Source organism: Rattus norvegicus, chromosome 6 (assembly GCF_036323735.1).
Source record: "Rattus norvegicus strain BN/NHsdMcwi chromosome 6, GRCr8, whole genome shotgun sequence".
Classification (NCBI taxonomy): domain Eukaryota; kingdom Metazoa; phylum Chordata; class Mammalia; order Rodentia; family Muridae; genus Rattus; species Rattus norvegicus.
In genome coordinates, this window is record NC_086024.1 from 109,861,169 (window position 1) to 109,877,229 (window position 16,061).

General features: G+C 39.4%; 1 protein-coding gene across 11 annotated transcripts in view; it reads left to right on the forward strand.

Moving 5' to 3' along the window:
- Lin52 (lin-52 DREAM MuvB core complex component) overlaps positions 1-16,061 on the forward strand; it is a 97,227-nt gene that overhangs the window by 31,273 nt on the left and 49,893 nt on the right. Inside the window, exon 6 of one of the 11 annotated variants that reach the window (XM_063262121.1) lies at positions 4,451-14,522. The exons of the other annotated variants lie outside the window; for them this stretch is intronic. Coding sequence (XP_063118191.1) covers positions 4,451-4,452 — 2 coding nt within the window. The 3' untranslated portion in view covers positions 4,453-14,522. Of the gene's footprint in view, positions 1-4,450; positions 14,523-16,061 lie in introns of those variants that run through there. 11 annotated transcript variants of the gene reach the window in all.

The window sequence follows — 16,061 nt, forward strand, 5'->3', positions numbered from 1 at the left end:
CTCCTTTTCCCTTCATTCGGAATTTCACAAAAGGTCTTAGAGGATAAAGGAACCCAAAATCAACTCTCCTAGTCTTTAGTGCCGGGGTCTCTTAAGCCTGTTGTTTAAGGAATAGGCATTACCTCTTTGGGATTTTTTTCTGATTTACTTTATTGAAGCCAGACTTGCACATCCTCACATCAGACAGCACATGCAGAGATGGTTGCATAGCCGGACATTACCTGCTGCAAAACAAGTATCACCAGAAGCGATTCTTATTCTGAACATAACAGACTTTAAAATCCCCTTTGGACTGTTGAAAAGAGATCAAATGAAAACTTCAGAATGATTATTTATTAGGGAACAAGAAAACTCCAATTTTATTCCCTCATTGTAGCTCCACTTTCTCATTTTAATGCTCTGTCCTTGCTCAGGTAAAAGATGTCCTGCACCTACAGAGTCGCACAAGGGGGGACAGCACCTTTCTGTTTATTGCCTGTTGCAATTTGGCCTGTTTACAGACAGAATTGCTCTGTGGGTGCTTCTAGTGGAGAGAAGAGGAAATCAGGAGAGCAGCAAGAAATCAGCGCTCGCACATGACCTACGAATTAGCTGATTGTTAACATGCACTTAGTTAAGAGATGATTGCAGCCCGAGGAGTCATGACCTCAACTTTTCATCAGCTCCATTGGCTTGTGCCTCAGTTTGGAAATGAAGAGGTATATGGGAAGTTTTAATTGTACCTGTGTGATTTATCCCTAGTCAGCTCTTTAATTTCTTCTGGCTGTCTGAGGTTTCCGACATGCTGTAAATTTCCCCAACTTTTTCATTATCTGCAATTTCTTTATGACTCGTGAATCGGAGTGGAGAGAGAGTGTGGATTTACAGCGGAGATAAACATGTCCATAAAGTCTGTATCTGTGTCAGTAATTGTACTGCTGTCAGTGACTGTCCTGTTTTACAGGCCTCTCTTGGGAAAGGTACAGGCTTCACTACCAGCAGCACTGAAGTGTTTGCTTTGATTTGCATTAGCTTGCTAGATTAGGTAGGGATGCTTGCTAGGAATTGATGCTAGACCTTGGCCTCTCCTGTTTGCTCACTTGCGTGTGTGTGGTCCGATGACTCCCTAGGATAAGGCTGTGCTGAATGGAGCGTGGGCATGTAGTGTTCATCCCCTAAATGAAGACACAACTTAGATTGGTATTAATTGCACATTCATTGTGAAGAATCCTTTCTTTCTACCTTCATCACATACAACAGCACCTTTAAGATCCCTTCTCTTTCCTATCACTGCTGATACTAAACTGCCCCCATCTTTCTTTTCTTTGCATTCTAAGATGCACTTTCTCTTTCAGAACACTCATTTCTAGCTAAAGTTAAAATGAAGACTGTCTCTGCTTTGTCTTCTCAACTGTTTTCCAATTGCCTAAAGTCGTTTGCTGGCAGACATTCACCATGAGGAAGGTACTCTTAGAGAAAATGTCTCAATGTTACCTGCCTTTAAGAAGGCTTTTAAGAGGCTGATAATGGTGGTGATGCACACCTTCAATCTCAGCATATTCTTGGGAGGCAGAGGTGGACAGATCTCTATGAGTTAGAGCTAGCCTGGTCTAAATAGTAAATTCCAGACAAGCCAAGGTACATGAGACATTGTCTCAAAAAAATGTGTGTACATGTGTGTGTGTTGGGGGGTGCTTTTTAGAATGTCTTTGGTGGCATTTGTTTGTTTTTTACTAGCAGTTTGGGAAGAAACTGAAAATTAAGAGAACTTCTCTTTAAATAGGTGGAACTCAGACCAAATGTTTTCCTTCTAGTATACCTAATATTTGAGTAGACCCTTCAGGGTCAGAACTCTTTACTTACACTGAGCCTTCTGTGAGGTTCTCTCAAAAGCCAATGTATGGAAATACAAACAGAAGATGTGTGATGAACTCAAGTTCTAGTCAGCCACGGCCACGTGATGATCTTCCTGTGACTCCCGGGTCTTTATGCTGATTGTCTTCTTTTTTTGGCCACAGCTGATCACAGACATCTACCAGTAGATGGGAGTGAGAAGATTACTGGAGAAACAGAACTGAGTCCCTCTCAGAAACACGATGAAAAATACACTGTTTTTTAAAAGGCCCAAATGAAAATTTTAATTATCCAGGGGCTGCTGGGTGTGGTAGCTCATCTATAATTTCAGTATCAGGAGGATCGTGAGTTTAAGGCCAGCCTAAGCTGCAGAGTAGAATGATAAAAATATATATATATATTATATATATAATGTGTTATATATATATAATATATATATATATATATATATTATATATATATAGAGAGAGAGAGAGAGAGAGAGAGACTGTTTCCAAAAATGTATCCAAAAGTTTTGATTGTTACCTTTCCTTTCATCGTGGTGTAGAGTTTCTTCTTAATCAGCTGTGGGCTAACTATTGTGTTTGGGTGAAGCCTCTGACTCCAGTCATTCCTGACCTCCTTTAGAACAGTAGGGTCCCCTTTTAGTTTGTAACACCTTTCCTATCACACCAACATTATTCTTCATGTTGTACTCTTGTGAAACTACATTGTCATCTAATTTGGAAAAGTTGTACTGTAGGACTACCATGTCCTCTACAACACAGTCTAAACGTAACTGACAGAACCTCAAGTTATTCACTTGTTGCTACCCGAATCTTGTCTTCCGAACTTAAAACTGTTTCCTTTAGTGAATGTCTGTAGTTGACATCCATTTTGGTAACCTTTCTTTTTTCTTATGTCAGCTCTATGTAATCTAATTATAAATACAGTAAGTTTCACCTCTATGTCTGTCAAGTCAAAAGAAGGAGCAATTGCTAGATGTGTCCTATGTAAATGGGTTTTGTAAGTGCTTAGATTAAGAAGCTTGTTATTACTAAGAAAATTTCCTACCAGAATACATTTCGAGTTGGGGCTGGAGGGTACATAGCTTCACAAAAACACAGAGAAAATTGTCTGCTTCTGCTGGTGTCAGCTGTCAAAAGTCAGTATTATGCACAAGGAAAATGTCTTTTAAAAGAGCAGCACATTAAAACAATATCTCATTGCTAGTGAGTGCTACTGGCTTTAAGTGGGCTTTCTCCATAGCCTTGGGTTAAGTTTAATAAATACAGAGGTTGAGGGAGGTCAAGCACGTGTCTCCAGCTTTAAAGTGGACAGGCAGCCTCCTCAATGACACCCAAGAGAAGCCAGGCTACTGATAGAAGGGTTGGTTCTTGAGTTCTTAATGTGGTGTTTTTATTATTATTGGTGTATGTGTGTGTGTGCGCACATGCATGCATGTGTAGAAACATACAAATATAATCTGCTGAGTATGTTCAGTATTGCTTGTATGTATGTTTTTAAGAGTGATCACTTGGTATTGAATAACCATTTAGGGTCTCATCCCTCGGGGAGACTGATTCTCCCTCTCTCAGTAGTCATTTATTTTCTGTAGCTCCTCATCTAAGTGTGGTGTCCCATGGGATTGTGTAGCATTTTGTTGTTGTTTTTCTGTTAAATCCAATATTCTTTGTAAATGCCATTGCATTCTTGTACTAAATTCTGAGCTCCAGCTTTCTTGACTGCTATTTTTGCTACAACAAACATACTCACCCAAGTAGCTATCATTTTCCTCCAGAATATTGAGTTTATTAACTTGTTTCTTGACAGAAAGCTTTATCACGGACTCTTTATTTTGGATCTTCTTCTTTTTCTAGCTAAACTAGCTGTAGAATTGATCTTTTCTCCAATATTCACCACACGGTACAATTAGAATAATTCTGAAACAGATCGACAGGCCACCCATTCCCTGCATATCGCCCCTTCGTGGCTCTGCTGTTCTTAGGGTAAAGCAACATCTTTAACTTGGCTTCTCACACACCCTGTTCATCTCACACACGAGTGCTCTCTGAACATGTGTTCTGCAAGTTCCAAAGGAGGAATGGTAAACTAAAGAATTCAGAAACAACTCTTGGGAGAGATGAAACTTGAAATGGTACTTGGTGGCATTTGCATGTCAGTGGAATGAGTATACTTCAGACTGGGGATAAACTAAGTACTAACAAGTGTGTTGAGATAGCTGGCAGCGGTGGCACATGCCCTTAGTCCCAGCTAAAGGAGGCAAAGACAGGTGAATTTCATGCCTGGTCTACAGAGTGAGTTCCAGGATAACTAGGACTACAGGAAACCCTGTCACAAAAACAACAAAAACCGGGGAGAGGGGTTGGGATTTGGCAAGGACGAACCAGATTGTCAAGAATCATGTGGAAAATTGTTTCCTAAATCCTGATGGCAGCCCCCAGAAACACTGAAGGGTGTGGTGATGGGCCTCAGGCCTTTTAAGGGATTTTTCAGCATTTCTTGTTTGGTTTTGCTATTTTTAAAATGAAAATAAATAGGAAAAAATCAATTCTTTTTAATTTTTAGGGAATAAGCTAATATTCCAGAAATAATTCAACTTTTTTTTTTTTTTCAGAGCTGAGGACCGAACCCAGGGCCTTGCGCTTGCTAGGCAAGTGCTCTACCACTGAACTAAATCCCCAACCCCAATATTCAACTTTTTAAATTGCTGGGAAAAAGCCTGTGGTAGATATTTCTAGCATGGAAAAGTGCTTAGTTTTCTGATTTCTGTATATTTAACAAAGCAAATTCTAAGATATAAGGGGAGAGGGATTGGTAGAATTTTGTTTTACACAATAGCAGGGATTAGTGAACCAGGGGCTAGATTTTATTTTATTGTGTTTGACATACATAACCTAGTCTACAAGAGGCTTTTAGTATTATGATTGATTAAATGATTGTGGAAGGTCTATGTGAAATTTAGAAGTTAGAGGCAATTCTCACTATTTAACAAAAGAAAATGTGATTTGTAGATGATACATTTTTACAAGGTATTATTTTAAAAACATAATTTACATAATATTTACTATAATAATATAAAAAAGCTGGTTTTGAAAGTCTTTTTAATTGGCAATAAATGTAGCAAAAACAGTTTTCAGCAAAACATAGGGAAGTAGGTTCACTAAAAAACATTTAAGAGAAACACAAAAACTTAGCTTTAAATGCCAAGTGAGTTTATGTTGCTTACATATAGTGGGGGAAAGCATCTTCCTCCTGGTTTTAACGGCAATTCTTTACCTTCTTTGTAGCGTTCTGCCTGCTGCACACTGTGCATGATTTTGTCCTGCTTATGGTGAAGATTCTCATCCTTCCAATAGGATCAATATTAAACCAGCAGTCTTTACCTCCTCGATCCATATTAAACCTGTCCAGGAGAGAGTCTGCTTATTGGATAATATAGCTACACGGGGGCTCTATGACAGTATCTTTTGCTGCCTCATTAACTCTTGAGCTTTAGAACAAGATAAAACTGCCTTAAAGCCTCTTATCTGATGTCTGGTGTAACCTGCAGAGAGCAGGAGTGCTGCCATTAGTTTATGTTAGAAATCAAACGGCCCTCTGCAGGGCAGGAAGTACTGATTAAACTTGAAGTATCCCTGGAGAACTCTACAGCTGTCAGAGGGGTGGTAGCTGTCCCTCATGAAAAGGGAAATCTGGGCCAGAGGTCCCAGTGGGGCGGTGCTTTGAGAGCGCGGCACGTGGCTGCCCCAGCTGTTCTGCTTTGCCTAATGAATTGTTTTACAAGCAGAGGCTGGGTATTATCATCACAAGCTGCCTTCCTGGGGGACTGGAGCAGCCACATAATAAGTAATGTTAGTGATGGTAATTGAAATGTGATGGCTCTCCTGAGATCTCTCCAGCCCTGGAACTGGTGGGCACTTGTGGATTGTCTTGTCCTACCCAAGTCCTGTTTGAAGTGTGCTCTCCCTCCCTCCAGTGTCATGATATTGTTGTGTGATTCCCCCCCCCCTTTTCCCTGCCCGCTATGGAAATTCATGAACAAAGGCAGTATTTGGATTGCTATAATGGCTTCAAGTATAAAAAGAATCCCTTTGACTTTTTATTTAATTTATGGACATTGCAGCAGCAAAGAAAAGCCACGTACTCCCTTTTAAAGGAACCAGTTGAGTGCTCTCTAGGGGTTTTAAGGGAATATGATTACAAACTTATGAGTAATACAAGCTTTCATTTGAAGAAATTTAGATAGCATGGGAGAATATAACATCAAAAGACAAGCACATTTTTTTATCAGAGGTGACCACCAAGTTTCTCCATGAACACTTACAGACACATTCTGTACTTAGGTTTATATTTGTTATTACACAGTTATAAGATAACTTACATACATGTTGTGACTTTTTGGCCTATAATCTCAGACATTTTGTGTATATTTATATATATTGTAAATATATTTTGTATATAGGTCCACTTGATTGTTCTTAATTGTTACATAGACTCTCATTGTGTTGATATACTAACTTAAGACTCACTAGGTAATTTGACTTAATACTTATTGTCACATTTGGTTGCAGTCATGATTTCTGCTCCTATGTATAGTTCAAATTTGATTTCTTGTGTGGTTTTCCTTTCTTCAGGATTGTTTTAAAATAGCAAATGCTGAAGGCAAAACTTTTAGGGGGTTGGAATGAACCCTGTCATGTGTCATCAGCAAGATAGATAGATAGATGTTCCTTCTGTATATTTTCCATTCTTTCCTTTGGTAAATGAAAAGTGTTCTTCAGTACCAAATAACTAGGAGAAAGAACTTTGAATGTAATCCAAGGCATCTATAGAGACAACCTTTAAAATTGAATTAATGCTTTTTTCCTTCATTTTCTGCTTCAGAAGTCCCATGAATCAGGCTTTTAGGTGCATTAATGAACTTGGGGAATTGTTAATGCATGGAAATGAGTTAGGCTTCCTGTGAGCTTTAAGGGCCTGGCAGGGAGTGGCAGTGAAAAAAGCAAACTCTGGGAGATTCAGGGCAGTGATAGGAGAAATCAGTTCTCTTCTTGGGGAAGCAAACCAAATTAGTGACATATGACGTCAGTGAGAGAATCTGTTTACAAGCTGAAGAGTAGAAAAGTTCATGTCTGTTATAATTGGGGACATTGCATTCCTTTCAAACTTAAAGCTTTTAAACCCATTCTCTCGATGCCTCAAAGTTTCCTTTTGTCTAAACTGATTTTTTTTTCTAAACTGATTTTTTTTCCTATGACTGAGGTTTTTCCTGTCCTTGATGTTAAATATTGGGATAGTGTATAGCTCTTAGTTTAGTAATAATAATTACTGTTTATTCTTGTCTAAGCCTTTAGTCAGTTCATGAGTGACAGGTATAGCGTTTTCTTAGGCTTCCCTAGTTGTTGAGGGCCTCCAAGCTTCTGCTGTTTACAGTAGTCACCACCGGCTGCATGTGTCTGTTCAGAGTAGTTAATGACCTTTAGAATCCCAGCCACACTAGCCGATGCTCAGTAGCCACATGCAGCCAAGTAGTCAACTATTGTACCGGACAGCACCACTTTAAATGGAAGGTTAGCAAACTGATCTACAATGATGTTTGTTTTCTCTGAGCTAAGAATGGCTTTTACATTTTTGTAAGGTGTTGGACATGTGGGATAGAGAAGGTTGTGAGACACAAAGTGGATACTACCTCAGAGCTTATTTAATGTCTTAAGCTTTATAGGAAAATTTGCTGAGCCTTGGACCTCCCTGACCTTTTCTGTTCCCTGGCCCCAAATCCAGCTTTCTGATTGTTAGGTTAAGAGCTTCCCTGTGCCATTAGAGTGCTGTGAGTCTATTAAGTAGGTCTACAGAAGAATTCAGAGCAGAGTTCTAAGATGAGGGATGGAGGACTGACTATAGAACGAGAGCAGACAAGTGTCTGTTTCCTGGAGCTAGCAACTTGGTGAGCATTAAAATAGGTAGATGTAGTTATCAACTGCGTAAGCTTTGTGAGTAAATAGCTCTAGGCTAACAGAACCCCATTCTGACTCTGTGCACTATTTGTGTCTCCTAACTACTAAATTTTTCTGTCTTACTCTGAAAGGCATCTAGTGACTGTACTTATGCATTATTTTATTTTTAGTGCTAGGGCTCAGTGCTACACTTCTAGTTTTAACTTAATTTGGTCTTTTAGGAAGAACAAAGTAAAAAGTTGTCATTCCCAACATCTGAGAAATATGTGTGACTCTAACAATTCTTCATTAATGGAAGGCTCACAAATCTTTCTTTAAAATGAGCATCTGGAACTTTTGAGACAAATTAGAGAATTAACTTGTTGCTTTCCACATAGGACTTTAAGGTGCCTTTATGAATTCCAAAGTTTGTGATAACCCTGAACACATCATTTTTCCTTTGAAAAGAAGGCAGAGTTGATGAAAGTTAGGTTACTCATTTGAGCTTTTAAGTAATTCTATAACTAGAGATAACTAAAGTGGTTTTCTCACAAAAATAAATGTTTTGAAAAAAACATGTTGAATTATTAGTAAAATTTTAACTTGACTTTGTCTGAATCTTTAAACCCAAGAGAGCTAAATGCCAGATTGGAAAGGGCTGCTATAGGTCATTGAGTCAGCTAAGGAGGGAAGGGCATGTTTCAACAGATCCCTGGACAAAGAGGCCAGTGGGAGAGGAAACGAGGAGTAAGGCAATCCAACAGTATTTCCAGAGATGTCTTCATGAAGTAAAAGCTTCCTTCAAATGACTCAGTGGTTCTATCACCAAAAGCTCTATGGTGGTTATGGTGTCAGCGGCTCCTGTGTTGAGCTTAAATCCCTAAGGTCCTAATCCTTCAGTACCGTGCCTCTGCCACTCCTTCCAACCTGTCTCTCAGCCCTTCCGTTCAGTTCTTCCGTTCACTTTTATGTGTGACCTCTAAACATTTGCCTCACCCTCTTGCCTTGTTAGGATTAAGTGCTCCTGTTCAGTGTCTGGGAAAATAATTTCATTGAAAGTCTCCTTCCATAAGGCATGACAAGTGACTTCTTTTAGATCTCCTGATCCCAGTAAGAGCTCTCATTTTTGTAGGAATTCAGAATTTCCCAGGGCTGTTTACCAGGCTTTGTGCTTAGCGATTGGGGGTGCTGGTGAGTATATGGCAAAGGCACATGATCTTCAGTAGTTGTGCTCCAGCGGACAGTTTACAAGTATTAAGGAGAAGGGACGTTGCTGTAGGGTTCAGAGTTAAAAACTATAAAAACAAGACAGAAAACCTTGCCCTGGCCTGGTGGCATATACCCATAATCCCAGCACTTGCATCTGAGAGACTGAGAGTCAGGAGCTGAGTCTCAGCCGGCCTGCAATATTAGTGAAGTCCAACGGAGTCTGGGCCCAGCTATTGTAAGATTCCTTTTCAAGATAAGAGAAAACCTAAATGGTGTGTGGGGGGAGGTGACTTGCCCTGCATCTGAGACTTCTTTATCCTGAACTGGGTTACCACCTTTTGAAAAGGCATTTTCTTTAGTGTTCCAAGACTCTCAGATTAGCAGGGAATACGGTTGTTTTCTCCATGCAGCATTTTGTTGTTGCAAGATAGTATCCCAGAGAACTTACCTAAAGGAAGAAAGTTATGGAAAGGCATGGCAAAGGAAAGCTGTTTGTCTCCTGGCAACCAGAAAACAGAGACTGAGACAGGGAGAGTCCAGACACAATATATACCCTTCAACGCCATGCCCTTACAGACTGCCTCCCAAGAGCCCTTTCAGCTATGGTTTATCTGTCTATTAAATCATCCGTGAACTTAAGTGCCCTGTATTGTGATCCTCTGTCATTAGTGCCAGCTAGCTGAAGGTCAAGCTTTTTGTGTATTGGGGAAACACTTAGTATCCAAACCATAATGTTACCACATGTGGAAGAGTGGATCTGACTCCAGCAGCTCTCAAAGGATATCTGGTTATCTGGGATTTTCACCATTAAAGTGCTAACACTTAACATAATTGGAACATAGTAGACATCCATTGTCTGGTACATGCTTCTTCTCTCTCATGGTTTATGTACATAAAGGCATTTTCATTTATTGTAAGTCATTTTGGGGCCAGCTTATTAGTAGAGCACTTGAATAGCGTGGGCAAAGTCCTGGATTGGATCCCTGGCACTATTCCTCTCCCCACCCAAGAAGAAAGAGGAATTGAAGGAAGCTTTTATGTTGTTGGGAAAAGAATGATTTTTTTTCCCATAAGTGAGATCTAGATCTACTATTTTCTCTACTTCTGGTCTTAGAAATTACATTGTTGGGCTGGAGAGATGGCTCAGCCGTTAAAGGCTAGGCTCACAACCAAATATATAAGAAATTACATTGTTTCTGCTTTTGTTGTTTACTGATAGTATGTAAAATGAGTGTGTGCTCAATGGGCTGTTACCATCATATGTGCGTTGATTTTTTTCTGATAGTTATAAACAAGGGGGAGATCTATTAGGAATGAAAACTATAGACTCATATAAGGAAACTACCTTTGTCCTTTTTGTTGTTGTTGTTGATGTTTTCCTTTTTTGCATTTACATGTGTGTGAAGAGAGTTCCGGCATGCTTGTGGAGGTCAGAGACAATTTAGAGCTTGTTCTCTCAGCATCACGTAGGTCCCAGGGATTAAACTCAAGTCCTCAGCTAGTGTTTTTACCCACTGAGCCATTTAGTTAGCCTTTCTATTTTTATTTTTTGTCTGGCCTTCAATTTTGTCAATGAGGCTGGTTTTGCAGAAATTGGTAAGCAGATCCTCAGGGTCACATGGTACTGCAACATATCCAAATGGTTAAACAGTCTTACAAAGAACCAAATTTCTAGTTTCACAACTTATTTCAAAGCTGTTGTCAGCAAAGACAAGGACAGGAGACACAATGGCACAACACTATGTTGTCACCTGCAGCAGCCTGAAGAATTAATTCCCTTAGTCTATAAGGGGACCTCAACTCAGGCTAAACTGAATCCTTGACTTGTAGACAGAAAAGCATTTCAGGACAAGCCAGTATCGAGCACAGTTAAAGTTTATTAAACATAGAAAGGTACTGAAAGGAGAATAAGGCCCATTGCCGAGCATGTGGTTTTCTTGAGGAGTTGCCATAGTGCCTTGGGTATTCACGTATACCACTTTTGGTAGCTTTCAAGTTACATCTCAAGGGTTACTTATCACACACATACTTTCAATAAATGAGATTGTAGGGTGTCTCTGGATGGATCTTCGATAGGGTTACAATTTTGATTTTTTTTTTTTTTGTTTATTTTGTTTTTTGTTTTTTCCCAGGACAGGGTTTCTCTGTGTAGCCCTGATTGTCCTAGAACTTACTCTGTACACCAGGCTGGCCTTGAACTCAGAGATCCACCAGCTGCTGCCTCCCGAGTTAAAGGTATGTGCCACTGCTTTGGCAGTAAGGTTGCAATTTGATAAGACCGTGGAGCTTTTAAGGTTGCCAAGGAGTCACGGCGTGTCCTTTTAGTAAGTGGTTTTTATCAGACTCCTAGAAAATTGTAAGTTCACAACTCAGTAGGGAGAAAGATCATACACACTTAGGCTGCAAGCATGGTTCATTCCAGTAAAGCATTCTTATATGAACTCTTTCTGTATAAAAGGAGTAGTGTCTCTGATGTGACACTCTCATAACAGATATGTTAATTGTGTTGCATTTCTGTACTCTTGGCTGACTAGAGGTTCCAGGATAAGGATTTCTCTTCCCATCTCCCCATCATCTGCCTGTCTTTCCCCTGCCTCCACATAGCAATCAATGGAATGTGAAAGTGGCCTGAAGACACCATACAGATGAACGGAGTAGGGTGAAAACCTAGGCACCAGTCTTTACATTTACAATCATTGGGCTTGTGACAAAAGTTCCCCTACTTGAGAGGGGGAACTACAGTCTCTATAACAAACGATATAAGGACACCCGAATGCCCATTAGCAAAATTCAAGACCATATCTCACTCCTCCCTCACAATATACAAGACTTGGAACTTAAAACTTTTAAAAAGAAATAGGCAGAAATATTCATGACCTTCAAATTAGTAATGGCTTCTTAGATGTGATCCAAAAAGCATAATGTTTAGAAATGGGAAAACAGTGTCCAGCAAAGTCCAGAACTTTGTGCTGTAAAAATTCCACTGAGGAGGTGGTAGGAAAGTAACCTGCATGTGCATTGACAGACAGATGGCTAACAGCAGTGCAGTGACCACACGTGGATCAACTTTGAAAGGAGGAAGACCTGACCTATAACTTTGAGGATATTACGCTAAGTGAAAAAAAGGTCACAATAAGACACGAATACCATCCGATTCCACTCATATAAGGTAGCGAAAATGATGAGGCCCATGGAAACAAAAGCAGACTCGTGGATGCCATCTGGGAGGAGAGAGAATGAGCTGGACTTTTTTAAACAGTTTTAAATGGTTTCAGTTTTAGAGGGTGAAAAGGTTTTGTTTCATATTAATTGATCCTAATGATAACAGATGAATTTTACATTTCAAAATGCACAATAAGTTTAGTTTAGCTCACTATAATATTAAAAAGAGAGGTCTTATTTTTACAATATGTGAACGATGTCTCAGTTTTAAGTTGTATGAGGAAAAAAGAAAATACCTCGTCCAAGAATCATGAAGGGATGTGACAGAGCCTTTCTTATAAGCCCGCTTTCCCTAATGTATACTGATTTATTCTTCTTCACGTCAGGACGTCTTTTTCACTTCTCCTTTCCCTTATCTTTTTCAAGATGGAGTTGAATTATCTTCTTATCTTCCCTAGTAGTTTGGTGTCTGGGATTCTACCAAGGGTTAACATCTATTTCTTAAGATTTGTGTATTATAATTAGGATAATAAGTAGAAAATTTATTATGGGCTGTTTTAAAAAGCTGTGTGCTAGACCTTGGGTGTCAAATACATAAGCATCTCTCAAAACATTAATGGCTTTGTTAGAGAAACCAGACAATTTATAAGACGGTTGCTCACAGTAAAGACCATGTACTACGTGGGAGCCACTTAGCATAGTTTACAGGCATGAGAGATAGAGTAGGCCATGGGGAAATTGAAATAAAAGAAACAAGTCCTTATGTTATCAGGGTAAATTGGTTCCCTCCTCACTGTCAGAGTCAGTGTAAATGTATCATTCCATATAGCAGTCCCTATTACATTGGCCAACTCAAACCCTTTTCCTCATACCTATTTCCCTTGTTGGCAATCTAGTAAAAACCATCGCTGGTTTGTGTGTTCCGACACATATAGACAGTAATTAAACAGTCAGAGAAGCAGAGCATATGGCATAATTTGGCCGCTGAAGTATGTAGTGCCTCTCTATGTTTGTCCCATTAAGCCTGTGAGTGGTAACAGAGAAAAATGGGAAAGTCACCACTGTCACGTATCTCTAGCCTAGTGAATTTGACCTGGACCTTCACATGATTTTGATTGTGTTTGCTTTCTGTGTTGAATGGAATTACCTCCCATTGGATCTTAAAAACCCTTCTTTTAAAATAAATATTCTTTTCTTTTTTAAAATGCCTTTTCCATGTCTAATGTTTACTGTATGATATGCGGTGGTGGTTTTAAATATTCATTAGGCAGGGCTTGTTGTCAAAGCTCTGAAGCAGTAGCTACTGTTGCGGCTAATCTTTTTTTTTTTTCTTTTTTTTTACTATTCAAGAATCCTTTAAAAAGAATTAGCAAGAACAGTGTTAAAAATTTGTAGCAGCCCTGATATATATCAGCTCTGGCTTGGCAGGTTTTGACCCAGGGCTGCACAGTGTTTTATTACCCTACACTATATAAGGACACATACTTATAGCACCACTTTTGCAGCAGATATGTTTATAACTCTACAAAATGATTAGACTGACGTAAAGCAATTCTCTAAATTCATGGGTGTTAAAATATTCTGGCAGCTGTCTCCTTTTTGCCCTTAAGTTGAGACATCATGATGAGATAAGACTATGCGAGCCCACTCATCGCATGGACGAGGTTAGGTACAGGATTCTCCTTGCTTTATTGGCAAGGATCTTTATCACTACAAATGGAAGAAGTCCTGGGGGAGAGACCTGGATTATAGTAATTCCATTCCATTCCAGTAATATCTTGAGTTTAAGAAAATATTTTAAACACATTCCATATGATCATATAAAAAGGAAGTTAGAATATAAAAATGTTTTTTAATTCTAACTAGAATAACTTGCTGGATATTGAAAGATATATCATCCAAACTAGATGTGCTATATCACACATACATAAACCAGACTGAGGTGGGAACAGGAAGATTCTTAGTTTGAGGCCAGCCTGGGCTATAGAATGCTTTTGTAGCCAGCCTAAGCAATATACTATATAATATGACTGTTTCAAAAAGCCAAAGGTAGGATGGCATGGTGGCTGTTACCTGTAATTCCAGCATGTGGGCGCCTCCAGTAAACTAGTGCCAGGAGTTTAGGGCCAGCCTGGCCTACAAGATGAGAGACACTGTCTGAATAAAACAAAGTAATGTAGCTTAGTAGGTCTAGCATGTGCACAATTCTGAATCCCACCCCAGAACCACAAAACAAAACAATAAACAAGAAGCACTAGCTCTTGAGGAGCCAGAGGTCCTAGTTAGGGTTCAGAGTGCTTGACTGGAGTATATTGACATAGGCTTTTCACACATCAAACTGGGCTTCTTTCGAGTCTGTGGAAAACATGGTGATCCCAGCAACCTTCTGACCTCTCCCTAAGCACTTTCTGCCTGCTTCATAATGCCTCAGATTCCTTTAACTTCAGATAATTTGTAGTTTAAATATTGTCCCTGAATTAGCAGATGCTCACTTGGTTTCTGTTATAGAACAGCCGAGGCTCCACAATTTATAAAGGGTTCTTTAGCTCACAGTTCTGGGGCATTGACGTTAAAGCTGGATATGTGCATTCGGGAAGACCCGCATATATGCTGCATGATATCACAACAGAGAAGCCGAAAAGCAAATGAGAGTCTGCACAGGTGGGCAGCCACTTAGAAACTGGTAGGCAAAATCTGCTCTGCGGTTTAGACATGTGCCCTAGGACACCATGATTCTAGTGCTAGATGTATATCCTAAACACAGAAAAGCATAAATTTGTGTATCAAAAGAGTCCTGCAGTGTCAGGGAGATGGCTGAAGAGCTCTTAAGTTCATGGACAGCAGCCGGATAATGTAGTCATTTGTGTGCAAGGCCTTAAGAGAGGATCAAGAGAGGGCTAAGCACTTGTAGGAGACCCAGATCTATTTCCCAGGTGACAGCCCACAACCACCTATGACTCAGTTCCCAGGATCCAGAGTCCTCTTCTGACCTTTTTGGGTTCCTGAATACACACACTCAATGCACATACATATACTCTCACACACATACACATTAAATAAGAAACATTTTTAAAGAATATAACAGATTGCAGTTATAAAAATACACAACCATTAATTGTACCTAGTAGCACAAGTCATTATAGAAACCTTGATACAAAAATATAAAAGAGCACTGGTTATACAACTCATTCATATAAAGTTCAGAAACACTGTCAACTAAAAATGAGGGTTGCCTTGAGGTTACAATGATGGCTGGGAGGGGACCCATAAGGGAAGTGGTAACATCTGGGTGACTATAGTCATTCTCTATATTTTGTTGTTTCATGAATATGAGATTTTGTAGAGTTTCTTACATATACTTACACAGTGTGTGTGTGTGTGTGTGTGTGTGTGTGTGTGTGTGTGTGTGTGTGTATTATACCTCTGCAATTAAAAGGTTTTAAAGATAAGAAGTACAAATTGAAATAAATTCCCTGGAGCCCAATAACCATTTCTCCTTAAACTAAAATGTAACTCTTATAGCTGGGTTTGGTTTTTGAAGCTCAGGAAGAAGGATATTGAATGATGGTGTTTTTCTTCTTTTGAAATTTTTTTATTAATTTTTTATTTATATGAATACACTGTAGCTATCTTCAGACACACCAGAAGAGGGCATCAGACCCCATTACAGATGGTTGTGAGTCACCATGTGGTTGCTGGGATTTGAATTCAGGACCTCTGGAAGAGCAGTCAGGTGCTCTTAACTGCTGAGCCATCTCTCCAGCCCCATAATGGTGATTTTCTACCCAGAATAGGAAGAGATGTGTTCTGGGGTTCTTCTTCTCACTGGCAGCTATTAATATGAAGTGATTTTGTGCCTTAAAGTTTAGGTTTTATTTTTATTTGTTTTGTTTTGTCTTTTGAGATATAGTCTCACTGTGT